General features: G+C 41.0%; 1 protein-coding gene across 2 annotated transcripts in view; it reads left to right on the top strand.

The window, feature by feature from the left end:
• The window catches only part of LOC112046167 (uncharacterized), a 46,360-nt gene that overhangs the window by 10,795 nt on the left and 19,985 nt on the right, over nucleotides 1–15,580 (top strand). The window contains exons 4-16 of one of the 2 annotated variants that reach the window (XM_052890107.1): nucleotides 1,843–1,989; nucleotides 2,542–2,623; nucleotides 3,914–4,035; nucleotides 4,584–4,756; nucleotides 5,061–5,167; nucleotides 5,354–5,534; nucleotides 6,789–6,988; nucleotides 7,688–7,767; nucleotides 9,144–9,256; nucleotides 9,969–10,126; nucleotides 12,725–12,818; nucleotides 13,823–13,929; nucleotides 15,331–15,468. In XM_052890107.1, coding sequence (XP_052746067.1) covers nucleotides 1,843–1,989; nucleotides 2,542–2,623; nucleotides 3,914–4,035; nucleotides 4,584–4,756; nucleotides 5,061–5,167; nucleotides 5,354–5,534; nucleotides 6,789–6,988; nucleotides 7,688–7,767; nucleotides 9,144–9,256; nucleotides 9,969–10,126; nucleotides 12,725–12,818; nucleotides 13,823–13,929; nucleotides 15,331–15,468 — 1,702 coding nt within the window. Of the gene's footprint in view, nucleotides 1–1,842; nucleotides 1,990–2,285; nucleotides 2,395–2,541; nucleotides 2,624–3,913; nucleotides 4,036–4,583; nucleotides 4,757–5,060; nucleotides 5,168–5,353; nucleotides 5,535–6,788; nucleotides 6,989–7,687; nucleotides 7,768–9,143; nucleotides 9,257–9,968; nucleotides 10,127–12,724; nucleotides 12,819–13,822; nucleotides 13,930–15,330; nucleotides 15,469–15,580 lie in introns of those variants that run through there. The other variant, XM_052890108.1, reaches the window with a different exon arrangement.

Below are 15,580 nucleotides of genomic sequence, written 5' to 3'. Positions count from 1 at the left end.
GCCATGATATTACAATGTATGTTCAGAATCAGATACAGTGTTTTGTGTTAACACCCATAAATGAATTATTCGCAAATGGTTATATATATACTATGCACAAAAATTAAGGGAGCAGAAAAAAAATCCAAATTTTTGGGGGATTTTCAACAGGCTGTAACATATACAAAAATGGTCGTACAGCAAAAAAATAAAAAGCGAATTGTAGCTCTAAGTGTTTAGTTTTTGGATCTGAGTTTGAAAATTTTTTTTTGAAAATATTTTTCGAGTAATCATAAGAAAACCACCGACAAAAAAAATTTTCGAAATTTTTTTGGTTTTTTTTTTAATCTACGGACGTGAAAAAATTTTTTTCGACTCAACCTCCATATGGACCGGATAGCTTGTTTATTCAGATTTAATTTCGTTTTTTTTAAATCTCGATACGAGCATTTCTCGCTGAGATATCGATGTTTGAATGGAAAAAGATCATTTTGTCTTTGATTACTAATACTTGTGCTTGCGCACGTGTATGTGTGTGGTTTTATCAGAGATTGAGACCCTGTGGTTCGTCACTTCCACACACACACACACACACACACAGATACATCTTCGGAGAGTGAGTTTGGAGTCACAAAATACTGTGGAACACACACATACACGTGCGCAAGCACAAAAGCGTAAATTATGACATTTTCAGAGCGAAATTCTTGCTCCTTTAATTTTTTCAAAAATTCGATCAAGTGGGAATAAAAAACGCTTGGCTGGATTGAATTGAAACTTTGTAGGGTTTTTGTGGGTATATTGAACAGTAAAAGGCACACTTAACGTCAGTGGTTTCCGCAATATTTTTGATTGGGCGCTTGATTTTCCAAAAAACGACAAAAAGCCCTTTTTTGGATGCTTTTTCAAATTCATGTAATGATTGAAAAAAAAATTTTTTTTCAAAATTCAATTGCCAATCCTTGTAGAGAGTTTAATTAAGTTTTTGAAACCAACCTCAAAATTTCTGTGCGATCATTGGTTGCTGAGATATTGGTAATCAAAGACAAAATGATCTTTTTCCATTCAAACATCGATATCTCAGCGAGAAATGCTCGTATCGAGATTTAAAAAAAACGAAATTAAATCTGAATAAACAAGCTATCCGGTCCATATGGAGGTTGAGTCGAAAAAAATTTTTTCACGTCCGTAGATTAAAAAAAAAACCAAAAAAATTTCGAAATTTTTTTTTGTCGGTGGTTTTCTTATGATTACTCGAAAAATATTTTCAAAAAAAAATTTTCAAACTCAGATCCAAAAACTAAACACTTAGAGCTACAATTTGCTTTTTATTTTTTTGCTGTACGACCATTTTTGTATAAGTTACAGCCTGTTGAAAATCCCCCAAAAATTTGGATTTTTTTTCTGCTCCCTTAATTTTTGTGCATAGTATATATACTCAAAAAGACCCTAAGAAATGCATCAAATTAATAAATTAATTAATTAAACAAATAAAAAAACCCGACTGCATAAAGTATAAAAAAACTGAAAAGAAAAACCAAGCTCAGTCCAGAAGTGTAGAAAGCAATTAGAAAACTAAGAACACTTGGGTTATTGAGACAAATCTAACGATATCCTAATTACGTAAATCCGTTCAGTGGATTGGAAGATATGAGGTAATAAAGAATATTACATACATACATACATACATACATACATGAATACATACATACATGCATACATACATACATACATACATACAAGATACGCGCGAAAAACATAACCCTTCTTGCAGTCGGGTAAAAAGTATGCACCGTTACTAGCAAATATAAACTAAATTTTCGCATTCGAAATAAGTCCTCTAAAATTGTTTACTCTTTGCAGACACGGACAAAGCCCGCGAGGCGCGCGAGCTCGGCGACGCGCCAGTCGCGGTGTGCTCCCAGCGTCGCGCGATATGTCTCGCCGCGTTAGTCTTAGCCGCGATGCTGTCCACCGCGCTGCTGATAGTGTACGCCACTCCACAACCCGGTAAGTTAGCCTGTATACTCGGCGACGCGCCAGTCGCGGTGTGCTCCCAGCGGCGCGCGATATGTCTCGCCGCGTTAGTCTTAGCCGCGATACTGTCCACCGCGCTGCTGATAGTGCACGCCACTCCACAACCCGGTAAGTTAGCCTGTATACTCGGCGACGCGCCAGTCGCGGTGTGCTCCCAGTGGCGCGCGATATGTCTCGCCGCGTTAGTCTTAGCCGCGATACTGTCCACCGCGCTGCTGATAGTGCACGCCACTCCACAACCCGGTAAGTTAGCCTGTATACTCGGCGACGCGCCAGTCGCGGTGTGCTCCCAGCGGCGCGCGATATGTCTCGCCGCGTTAGTCTTAGCCGCGATGCTGTCCACCGCGTTTCTGATAGTGTACGCCACTCCACAACCCGGTAAGTTAGCCTGTATACTCGACGACGCGTTTGTCGCGACGTTTTTAACCCACCAAGATGCGTTTCTATTACAGGTTTTTTATGAGCCAAAATTCAAAAGTCATATTCAAGCAGGCTAAACAAATCACTTGGTTGTTTTGTTTATAGATTGTCCGTGCGCAGCAGAAGCAGAACTATTGCCTGGTCAACCTCCCACGGGGTCGGAAGAGAACGCCACCGCTGCCAACAAGTGAGTAAAACAAAAAAAAAAAAAACAAAAGTTGTACAACACCACAAACATTACCTTTTTATATAATGGAATGAAAAGTAGCCTATGTGTTAATCCAGAGTAAAATCTATTTCCATTCCAAATTTCAGCCAAATCGCTTCAGAAGCCGCAGCGTAAAAGAGGAATAAACATACTTACACACTTTCACACTTACACACAAACTTTCGCCTTTATAATATTAGTAGGATAGTAGGATTACTACACTGAGAAAAAAATCCTGGTGCGCCATACTTAAAATACGTAGCAAATCAGACACTAATACGCGTATAGTCGGCACTATGTTGAGTTCTTGCTCCAAATGTAACATGGTGTTGCTTCTAAATTGCAACAATGCAATGCAACAGGCCGTTGGTTGGTTGCTATCACGTCTGTCTTTTATGTCAGTGGATGTGTATCAACTGATGATCTTGGTGAACCAATTTTTTGTGACTTTTTTTCCCCAAGACTGTGATTGACCTGCCAATGCATTGGTAAGCAATGTATTACAAAAAACATTTACTTAGTTGAGGTTATTACACCATTCATGAGTTCCTTAATGATAAAGATGCTTGGAGGCCATTGGATCAGCTTCCACCTTCACACAGGAAGTAAAACTATAAGAAATTGTAATGTTGTCATCAATTGTAAATTATAATATTGTATGATTTGTTTTTAAAAGAGCAACTGTTGAGTTTCTTGCCGGTTTCTTCTCAGCAGAACCTGCCTTCCGAACCGGTGGTAGAATCTTTACAAATAGTCAACTGACGTATCAAAAGTGCTTGTAAACTGAGCCTACTTGAAATAAATTAATTTTGAAACGATACAGTAAGCTGCGTCATTACTAAGTATACGGCATCTATTGTACGTATCCTGCACTTCATAGTAAATAGTAATGTGCAAGCTCCTTACGTAAGTAGCTTATTTTTCTCAGTGGATAGAAGTATAGATTAGGACTTGTACGGTGGTAAGACTGGGAACTATAAGTTATATATAATATAAGTTAAAAGCATAATGTTTTTAAATTTATTTCGTGGTTGTTCATTACGAATATTATTTAAACGGGTAAGATCGATTCTGGCCCTAACAGCTGATGTCAACTTCGCATCTCGCAACTTCAGTTCCGTCGTGACCACGATCCATGCACCTGGGTCGAAATATCGATATTAAAAATCTCGTCATTTTATCGTGGTATGTACCCGTTTAAATATTATTCGTGACTATAAGCATGTTAAGTTTTTTCACTATAAAGAATAACGTATTCATCTATTTCAGAGAGCGTATAGCCAGCAATGGGATGGTGTTTCCATGGCGCGGCGCGCGACTGCCCACGTTTCTGATCCCCAAACACTATAGTCTATGGCTACATCCCAATTTGACCACGGGAGAACTAAGAGGTAAGTTATTTTTGAAGTATAACTTCTTTAAGCACATTTGGGGTGAGGCAAAGGGACGTGGAGAGGGCGAGCTTCAGTCACACTCCGCTCCGCCGTAAACCGCTTCGTAACGTAACGCGTGACGGCGCCTCTACGCCTCGCCTCTTTACGCTAACTTTTCGTTTCAATGAAACGGTAAGTTAGCGTATCGAACCCAGGATCGGTTTGTTAAGAACAGATGCACTACCAACTGCGGCAGATAGGTTGTCAAAATTCTCAAAAGTTTCATTGAAAGTGTCGGAGGTAGATTAAAATCCAACCTTACGCTAACTTTCCGTTTTGATGAAACGAAAAGATAGCATATAGAACCGCAGCACTGCCAACTGCGCCAGTTATACTTCAAGCGCTGTAGGATGGTGCGGGTGACAGTCCGTTACTCTTGAAAGTTTGTCACGATTCACGATAATCGTAAATATTATGAACGTCATAAGGCAACTGTCACCCGCACCATCCCACAGCGCGTGATGTATAAGGTTTCAACATTCTCAAAAGTCTCATTACTCTTTCAGGCGAGGTGTCGATAGACTTCAAGGTGGACCGCGACACGCTGTTCGTAGTGCTTAATGTGCGTGACATGAACGTGACAGAACGCGTGCTGTTCCGAGCTGGTGGCACGTTTGGGCCTAAAGTGGTCAAGACGTTGGACTACCCGCCCGCTGACCAGACCTACATAGAGTTTAAGGTAAGGAATTGCGATAGACCTTCAACTAATCCTTCCCAATTCTGGGTTGAAATTTTACTGAAAGTTTCTTAGAAGAATATATTTCTTTAAATTTAAAAAATATATTGGAGATTATGACAAATCTCCAATATTAATAAAAAATATATTGGAGATTATGACAAATCTCCAATATATTTTTTAAATTTAATATTAGCGTGCTACTTTTTTAAATTGCGCCGTTGCATGATACTTATCATCGACACTAACTTATCGTTACACAATAAAATGATTTCAAAACAACGTATTGATCGTCACTTGTTTTCAGGAGAAACTGCGGCGCAAGTATAACTACACGCTGAGTTTGCGTTTCATCACCAAACTGGACCGAAGCGACAAACAGCGTGGCTTCTTCTTGGCCGGCACACACAGACAGTAAGTAACTTTGACTGACAGGATTTCATGATTTTTCGAATTATCCCGTAAATTAAAAAAAAAATTGTTAGACTCCACTCAGCAGTGAGCTGAATATGGGTTGATAATGATGATGATGATGTTGAAGCTTCTATAACATACATTATAGCATATGTTCATTACATTATGTATCAAAATCGTTCACAGTCGCTGCGCAATCTCCCGTTTCTGGCTGACTCACGCAAGATCAGCGTTCCCGTGTCTGGACGAGCCACACCTGCGCGCCACATTCAAGCTGACGGTGGTGCGGGACCGGTTCCACGTGTCTCTCACCAACATGCCCATCGTGGCCACTGAGGAGGCTGGCTTCTACTTGGGCCATCGACTGGTAAGTATCTTTAATTCCTTTTCCCTTCCAATCAATCGTGAAGATTTCTAGTGGATTAGACATAATAGCGTGTGAGGTTTTAACCCATGAATTCAGAGTTCAGCTCTAGCGTGGAACTATTGAGGCTTATTGTTGGATAGATGACTTATAATAGCGTTATAGAGTAATAAGTTAGCGTTCTTTTCATGTTTCTAATTTTTTATTTCCAATTTGTATATTACCTACTAGTTTATGGAAATATGTTACTCGATGATAATGTAGATTTCTATTGAGTTCGGTCCTCTCACAGTTCGAATATTGAGATTTCAATGCTGGATAGCTAACTTAGCGTTACAGCGTTATAGAGCAATAAGTTAGCGTCGTGGTTTTGCAAAGTAGTTCTATATCATGGAGCGGTATGTTGAGTTTATTTTTTAATATTACTCGATGATAATGTAGCTTTCCACTGAGACCGGTCCTTTCACCGTGAAGTTAATGAGTTTTCAATGCTTGATAGCTAAGCCACTGAGGAGGCTGGCTTCTACCTAGGTCATATACTGGTGAGTTGGCGTCGTAGGTGGATCATAGTTTTATAAATACTGAGATGATATTAGCATGGATCATAAAATTAGCGCCATAACGGCATTGTAGGTAAAGTAGGTTTTTTTTTTATTCTTTACAAGTTAGCCCTTGACTACAATCTCACCTGATGGTAAGTGATGATGCAATGTAAGATGGAAGCGGGCTAACTTGTTAGGAGGAGAATGAAATCCACACCACTTTCGGTTTCTACAGGACATCGTACCGGAATCGCTTGGCGGTACGTCTTTGTCGGTAGGGTGCCACCTACCTCCAGCCAGAGCTAGACCAATTAAGAAAACCTCCAGCCCAGCCGGGGATCGAACCCAGGACCTCCGTCTTGTTATTTATTTATTTATTTATTTATTCATTTAAGTTACATTTCCACATGTCATAAATAAAATGTCATAATTATTACAAATGGAACCCTGTGAGGGTGCTGTAACTACAAAGTAAAACTTAACTTAATTTAACATAACATAAGATAAGATAAGTAGAGAGGCGGATTTATCATTTTTCGGTCAAAAAATCATTAATTTTATAATATACTTTTTCAAGCAAAAAGTTTTTTAATGTTAATAAAAACTCATTAATGTTTTCCTTTTTCTTAATGTTTTGTAAATCCACCGCGCATGCCACTGCGCCACGGAGGCCGTTTTACTCGTACTCGTATGATCTATAGGACGTTTTTTCCAGCTCCAAGACGAATTCGCGGTGTCCCCACCAATGTCCCCCCACATGATGGCGCTGGCTGTCTGCCGCCTGCAGCGGAGGGCGGCGCCCCCCCTGCCTTCGCACAACGGGTCCGAGCCCACGGAGGCGCCGGACGAGCTGGCGCTACCACCGCCAGAGGTCAGCCTGTACAGCGACCAGCAGGTCATACTGGACGAGGCTGGGTGAGTGATTGTGTGGTTAGAGTCAAGATTGACAATATATGCCAAGAGTTCTTTTTGTATGGCAATAAAAATATATAATAAACTTCCTCATAGTTTAAAAGTGAAGCCCTGGTCAATATTTAAATGTAAAATTTATAAATTATTATTAAAAAAAAGTTATTATGACATTCAAGATTATTGTATGGACATGGACATTTTGTAACTTATTATTTTCTAATTGTGACATTGTATTAATTTAGATTCTTTTTTTTTCTTCATTCAAATGTATTTAATTATATTGGATGGAAGCAGGCGTTACTTTGCGGAAGTTCATCATGATTATATAATGATTTATTTTGCTATCATCCGCGAAAATTCGGCGAACCCATGCGACAACGTCACCCAGGTCCGACAAAATACTCTCTACGTACGTTTCACCCCGAAACCGGAGCATCCTCAGGAGATGTTGACTCTACAATTGCAAAGTCAAGTAGTTAATTATTTAAGACTAGCTGACGCCGCGCGGTTTCACCCGCGTGGTTCCCGTTCCTGTAGGAATACAGTTATAATATATAGCCTATAGCCTTCCTCGATAAACGGGCTATCTAACACTGAAAGAATTTTTCAAATCGGACCAGTAGTTCCTGAGATTAGCGCGTTCAATCAAACAAACAAACTCTTCAGCTTTATATATTGCTATATATTTGTATGTATTTGCAGTCCATTGCTGGAGTGGGTGCAGAAGACGATTCAGCTGTTCGCGTACGAGCTCAACACGTCGTATCCGTTGCCGAAGTTTGGTAAGAGTCTTCTGTCTTCATCATCATCATCATTTTCGTCGTCGTAATCGCCATCGTCTTCATCTTAATCTTAATCTTAATAGACTACAAGCCCTTGAACAAAAATTACCTGTGAAATGAACCAACGTGAATAACGCTTAGAAGGCTGTTACTATATCACAAAAGTCCCCACAAGGTGGACTGACGACATCAAGCGAGTCGCAGGGATTCGCTGGATGCAGGTGGCTCAGTATCGTGATGGTTGGAAGTCCCTACAAAAGGCCTATGTCCTGCAGTGGACGTCCATCGGCTGATATGATGATGATCATGATGATGATGATATCACAAAATAACTCTGAGCACTGTGCCGTCATTACTGAGTACGCCAACAATTGCTCTTTTAAAAAATCATACAGTATTATAATTTACAATTGATGACAATATTACAATTTCTTATAGTTTTACTTCCTGTGTGAAGGTGGAAGCTGATCCAACGGCCTCCAAGCATCTTTATCATTAAGGAACTCATCAATGGTGTGGTAACCTTGATTAAGTAAATGTTTTTTGACACATTGCTTAAAGCTATGCATTGGCAGGTCCATCACAGTCTTGGGGATCTTGTTATAGAAGAGTACACCCAAACTTACAAAAGGTTTTCTTATTCTTTGGAGACGATATGCAGAAATAACTAACTTATGCCCGTGTCTAGTAAGACGTGGGTTTAAATCTCCTTTTCGTTCATACTTCATAATAATTCATAATTCATAATTCTTTATTTGCAAATTGTTAAATACAGATCTTGATATAAATGTTGGCATACAATTTGCTACAAAATAGCATGCAAATTTAAAAATAATCTTATAACTAAATTACATTGTCTATAATACACTATAATTATTGATGTTAAAATTATTAATTTATTATTATGTCCGTTATACGTTAATTATTATTGTTTGTCAGTTAAATAGTCTTTGATAGTGTAATACCGTTTTTTTAACAATAGTTCTTTGATTTTAATTTTAAATAAAGCAACACTTAAATTTCTATCAACTAATTTTGCTGGTAATGTGTTGTAAATTAGAGGTGCCATATGAAAAATGCTATTCCATATAATGAAGTATTATGATGAGTGAAACAGATTTTGTTTTTCCTCCTTAATTTTCGTTCTTAATTTTCTACCACTATCTCGGGAACTCGTAGAGGTTTATTCATTATCAACCCGTAATCGGCTCACTGCTGAGTCTCTTCTCAGAATGAGAAGGGTTAGGCCAATAGTCCACCACGCTGGCCCAATGGGGATTGGCAGACTTCACACACGCAGAGAATGAAGAAAATTCTCTGATATGCAAGTTTCCTCACGATGTTTTTCCTTCACGATGTTCTTTCTCCTCATACAGACATCGTGGTGGTGGAAGGCGGCACCCAGTACTCCGAGGGTTGGGGTCTGATCACGCTGGCGCCGTCCATGCTGAGCGACACCAAGGTTATAGCCAGGCTCTTGGCGCAGCAGGTGAGAGCGTGACATGCGATTTTGTGGTGGGAGAAAGTCTTGAAGACTTTTGTCTTTAGGACGGAAGCGGTTCTCCTGGTTCCTGGATCCTCGTCACGGCTGCTTCTGGAAGCGCCTGCGTGATACATACTTCAGCGAGACTGGCGATTGTGTTTGTGAGCTGGTGGGGGAGGACCTCCACCATGTCCTGTGGGAATGCGGCGATACGAGGATCTCCGGAGTGCAATGTTGGAAGGGATCGTCAACCAGGTCAGGATCTCGTGAACAGTTTTTAACTGACTTCAAAAAGAAGGAGGTTCTACGTTCGGCTGTATCGTAATTCGTACTGACTCGAGAATGTATTCGTTTTTTAATTTTGTATTTGGCGGGGCGACACCGTCGCGTTCCGTGCGCTTCATCTGCCTATTATTGGTTAATCTGTTTTTTTTTGTTTTTTTATTATCTACAAGTTAGCCCTTGACTACAATCTCACCTGATGGTAAGTGATGATGCAATCTAAGATGGAAGTAGGCTAACTTGTTAGAAGGAGAATGAAAATCCACACCCCTTTCGGTTTCTACACGACATTGTACCGGAACGCTGAATCGCTTGGCGGTACGTCTTTGTCGGTAGGGTGGTAACTAGCCACGACCGAAGCCTCCCACTAGCCAGACCTGGCATCAGTTTCTCTTTAGCGATTCTCTTCTATAAATAAATACTATTTGTTTCCCAGTGGTTCGGAGGGCTGGTCTCGCCTCGCTGGTGGAGCGCCCAGTGGCTGCTGGAAGCGCTGACGTCAGTGCTGGGAGAGCGAGCTCCCGCGCTGGGGGGGGCGCCAGCAGAGCGGGAGCAGGATGCGCTACTGCTGGACCATGTGCTGCCCGCTCTCAGGTAGGCAGTTGCTAGTCATCATGGTCCACTCTTTTATATGGCTGTGAAACGTGGGTCCTGAAAAAGGACTGTTGTCGACGTTTGCAAGCATTTGAGATGTGGGGATTAAGGAAAATGATGAAAATCTCTTGGAATCACTTCGTCTCAAATGCTCAAGTGCTGGAGAGAGAGAGAGACTTATGACATCTATAATGAGGCGGAAGATTGCATTTTTCGGACATCTGCAAAAAGGACCCCTCTACGAGTTTCCTAGGTTGATCCTAGAAGGCAAGATAGTCGGGAAAAGGGCACGAGGACGGCAGAGACGTAAATGGGTGGACGATATTAAGGAGTGGACCAAGAGTAATTACAGCCAGCTGAAAATTATGTCAAGTGATCGGAAAAGTTTTCTCCATCTGATCGCCAAACTTCAGTTTGAAGAGGGCACCTGATGCTGATGATGAGTCATCACTATCAACGTATTCTGCTCACTGTTGAGCACGAGTCTCCTCTCAGAATGAGTTTTTTATATAAAGAAAGAAAATAAATTTATTCATATCTAAAAGTTACAGACAGTCAATAAATACCTTATCCTAATGACAGCATGTCTGTCTGTAACCCTCAAGAAGAAAGGGTGTACAGCTCAGCATATGCCGTGTACTATACACAAGCATAATATACGGCGCTGATTGTCAGCTGAGACCCGTGTGACGTCACAGCTAATATGAATACATTCAAATGAACAAAATTAAAATAAGCAGCAAATCATCATCATCTCCTTACCCTTATCCCACTTAAGTGGGGTCGGAAAAATATGTCAATCTTTTCCATTCGTCTCTATTACTCGTCAACTCATCATCCACTCCTTTTACACACATGTCCTCGTTCACACAATCCAACCATCTCTTCTTTGGCCTTCCTCTCCTCTTATGACCTTCCACTTGCACATTCAACATTTTTCTAGTAATATGACTTTCCTCCCTACGCATTACATGTCCATACCAAGCTAACCTTCTACTCCTCAATTTTTCTGTCACTGGCGCCACCTTCAGACTTCCTCTTATATACTCATTCCTTATTTTATCTATTCTTGTCACACCACAAATCCATCTCAACATACGCATTTCGTTCACATGCATTCGCTTACTATCCTAAAATAAGCAGCAAATATGTGTTACAATTTAAAATAAATAATTATTATTAAGAGCAGTGGTAGCCCAGTGGATATGACCTCTGCCTCCGATTTCGGAGGGTGTGGGTTCGAATCCGGTCCGGGGCATGCACTTCCAACTTTTCAGTTGTGTGCATTTTATGGAATTAAATATCACGTGTCTCAAACGGTGAAGGAAAACATCGCGAGGAAACCTGCATACCAGAGAATTTCTTAATTCTCTGCGTGTGTGAAGTCTGCCAATCCGCATTGGGCCAGCGTAGTGGACTATTGGCCTAACCCCTCTCATTCTGAGAGGAGACTCGAGCTCAGCAGTGAGCCGTATATGGGTTGATAACGACGAATTATTATTAAACTATAGATGTAATGTGATACGAGTATGTAATGAAAAATGTCAATGTTGTTTAAATATAAATTTATAATATGACCAATATTACCATGCCCCTCCAACTAGTCGACAAAGACTGTGCTGGGAGTGGGCACGACAATAGACCAACGGGGCGGGGATCGAACCACCACCCCTCGGAGATGAGTCCGACCGCTCTTACCGGTGAGCTATTGAGGTTTTAGTGAGCTATTGTGTTAGGCCAATAGTCTACAATGCTGGTACAATGTTTGGCAGACTTAACACACGCAGAGAATTAAGAAATTCTCTGGTATGCAGGTTTCCTCACGATGTTTTTTCTTCACCGTTTGAGACACGCAATATTTAATTTCTTAAAATGAATACGCACTAGGTTCCAATAATACCAAACGGCTAGTCAGATATTTTGAGAACAAAATGGTGATTTTAATGTTATTTATAACTCAAATTCAGAATTTTGCGATTTGGTGACTTTTCGCTCTATGGGGATGATATACATAAGTATATTATAAGTGAAAAAAATGTGCTATGTGCGCTCAGGAGTAGATAAATTCGGCTCAATTTTCGGTGATTTTGTAGACAGGGAACACATTTAATAGTTATGTTTATAGGTGTATACAGAGGGGGGGGGGGGGGCGTATTAGCATTGGCGTATCTAGGAAATAATGCTAGTTTTAGCAGACTCAAAAGTGAAGACACAAAAATAAGAAAACCAATGTCGAACAAAGGTTATGATTCACAACACTTGTCAGGACAACTTAATTAACAAATCAAACTGTAGATAACCAGAATAAGACCCTAGAATGGCAGAGAATGAACTTGAGTGAAGTCACGCACTTGTAAACGTTGTGTGTAGGTTTAAAGGATCCTTTGACTGTTTACAAACACTCCCCTTTTCCACTCAAGTCACTCTCCCCGCCTATCCCAAGGGACCCATAAAGAATTACACAACAAGAGATGTGGACGGCTCGAACGCCACGAACACACTGAAGCCGTCCGTACCGCAAGTCGTTGCAACGCGGCGATAACACTAGATACGCCAATGCTAATAGTAGAACATTTTTGGGTGTTAATATTGTTTCAGACTGGACTCCAGCAACTCGGTGCGAGCGGTCGCGTCGCCGAGACTGGAGCGAGCTGACATTGAGTCTGCTGTTGATGAACTGTCCTTGCACAAGGTAATGCGTCCCGATTTTTGCGGGACGTCCCGATGTTTAAATCAATCAATCCCTAAATGTCCTGGGCGTGATATGCTCGGACTGAACATGTCCTGCGCAGGACATTTAGGACACTTTTCAGGAATAACTCGACGGTGTTATTTTAGCTTTTAATATTTTTTTTATTCAGAAGACGTACTATCTAATGTAAATCTGATCTGAATAGAGAGGTCAATTCTGTACATGAAATAAATTTAAGAAATAATAATAATCAGGGGGTGATTAGTGATCGATACAAATGCCAAAAATGCAATCAGTGAAATTGTCTGTCTGTATGTTCGTTATAGAAACAAAAACTACTTGACGGATTTTAACGATTGGTACAATAATTCTTCATACTCCTGGGCAGGTTATAGTATACTTTTCATCACGCTACGATCAATAGGAGCAGAGCAGTGAAGGGAAATGTTTGGAAAACTCCGTTTTTTAAGTTTTAGTCGCGTGTGCAGCCTTAATGGGTAGGGTAGGGGAAGGGTAGGGTATGGGTAGGGATAGGGTAGGGGTAGTTGAAAGTTTACATTGACATTCACGCGAACGAAGTCGCGGATGTCCGCTAGTTTAAAATATTTTGATTATCATTTATTATTAAAATATGTTTTCTATGGATGGAGGGATAGTGGTTGGGCAAGGTTTAGGGTAGGGGTACGGTAGGGGTAGGAAATAAGTGACGCGAAGGTTACCCGGATCAAAATTATAGTGCAAATATTGGAGTAACTCAGTTTGATACTTGTAACTTTTGTGTTCATACAAACAGTAAATACTGATGTTTTCACACATAATATGTGTTTTTAATCGACTTCAAAAAAAGGAGATTTCGCAATTCGACCGTCTGTATTTTTTTAAACCGACTTCCAAACAGGAGGCGGTTCTAGGGTAAGGTTTAGAGTAGGGGTAGGTCAGGGGTTGGGAATGAGTGATGCGAAGTTTACCCGGGTCCGCTAGTGTATCACATTGTAATTTGGCAGGGCGCCGCGATCGTGAGTATGGCCATAGAGGCAGCGGGGCAGGAGGCGGGACGCGCGGCGCTCGCGCGACTGTTGCGCGACCATCGCTCGGCCAGCGCTGACGCCAGGTATGTACTGTACATTCCATTATTATCAGCTATCATCCGCACTATTCTTCGCACGCCGAATGGTGATCCCTGTGACGTTTCAACTGACAGTTGTATTAGTGATGCGAAACAATTTCATACATAAAGTCGATAACAGCTTGACGATTTCATTTAGATGTCAGCACGTATAATTCTCGGCAGACATCTTAAACAATCCATTTAAATGCGCAGAAGTCGATTTGTCGGTCTCTTTGGTGGGGTGAAGGGAACGCGGGGGAATACAGAGCGTCAATCAATGCCAATGGTCAATCAGTCCGCCTTGTCCATTGTCATAAAGTGTACCTGCGCTAACTTTCCCCCACTACGCCGGTTTTTGTTCAAGATGTTTGCCGAGCGCTGTACACGTGTTGCAAACGTTACGTCGTCAAGCTGTTTTCGTTACTTTGTGTTATGACTGTTATGAAATTGTTTCGCATCACTTATACAACTGTCAGTTGAAACGTCTTACGGATCATCATTGGGCGCGCGAACTATAATCATAAGATTTATCAAAGTAATAATTGAATTGAGGATCAGAGTCACTCAGCGAACAATGGAATGATGTCTGCGTGATCGAATCGAAATGAGGAGATCCGCAGATGAATCATATTCATCGACATAGCTCAGCGAGTGGGCGAGGGCCGTGCACATAGTTCGAAGAGCCGTTGGGGTCCCAAGCTGGGGGGTCCGAAGGTGGGTGTCGACCCCCTACCAGGTGGACTGTCGTCATCAAGTGAGTCGCAGACATTCGCTGGCTGCAGGCGGCTCAGTATCGTGATGTTTGGAAGTGCCTACAAAAGGCCTATGTCCTGCAGTGGACTCCATCGGCTGATATGATGATGATGACACTCACTGAATATAACTTACCTACTTGTTGCTATCTATTAGTAAATTAATATTCAAATTCAGTTTATTACATTCAGAGATTTCGTACTCTCTCACAAACTCTCTTGATAATACATATATTAATAGAGTTTAGTTAAAGAAAGTAAACCGAAATCGTCCGGCAAATAAAAAAAAATCGGAGGACATTATCAAAATTATAGTGCAAATAAAAGTTTGATACTTGCAGCTTTTTTTTTCATATAGGTATAAATATTGATGGTTTCACACATACATGTTTTTAAATTTCAAAAATGGTAGAGGTTTCGCAATTTGATCGTCTGTATTTTTTTTAACCGACTTCCAAAAAGAACGAGGTTCTACGTTCGCCTGTATGTATGTTTTTTTTAATGTATGTCCAGCGATAGTTCCGTCATTTATGAACTGATTTTGAAAATTCTTTAGGTTTGATTATCAAAAATTATGGTAGATTTTTTTTTTATTTTCCGGCCGATTTTCAGTAGCCAAACCCTTTAAAGTAACAATTGACATGACCCGTAGGGATCTCTGGCGTGCGCTACAACATGACGGCACGGATGAAGCTCCAGCCCACGCGTGGGACGGCTGGTGCGAGCGACCCGGGTACCCGCTGCTCTGCGCCAGGATCTCCGGCAGCGACGTGGTACTCAAGCAGGAACGGTGGGTATTCCATCTATATCTAGTGGTCGCGTGGTTCCCGTTCCCGTAGGAATACGGGACGACGACGTTTTTGACGGCCTCCGTGGCGCAGTGGTATGCGCGGTGGATTTAC

The sequence above is a fragment of the Bicyclus anynana genome, chromosome 27 (assembly GCF_947172395.1).
Source record: "Bicyclus anynana chromosome 27, ilBicAnyn1.1, whole genome shotgun sequence".
Classification (NCBI taxonomy): domain Eukaryota; kingdom Metazoa; phylum Arthropoda; class Insecta; order Lepidoptera; family Nymphalidae; genus Bicyclus; species Bicyclus anynana.
Note: the sequence above shows the minus strand (reverse complement) of the source record. Positions and strands in the feature narration are given on the sequence as shown.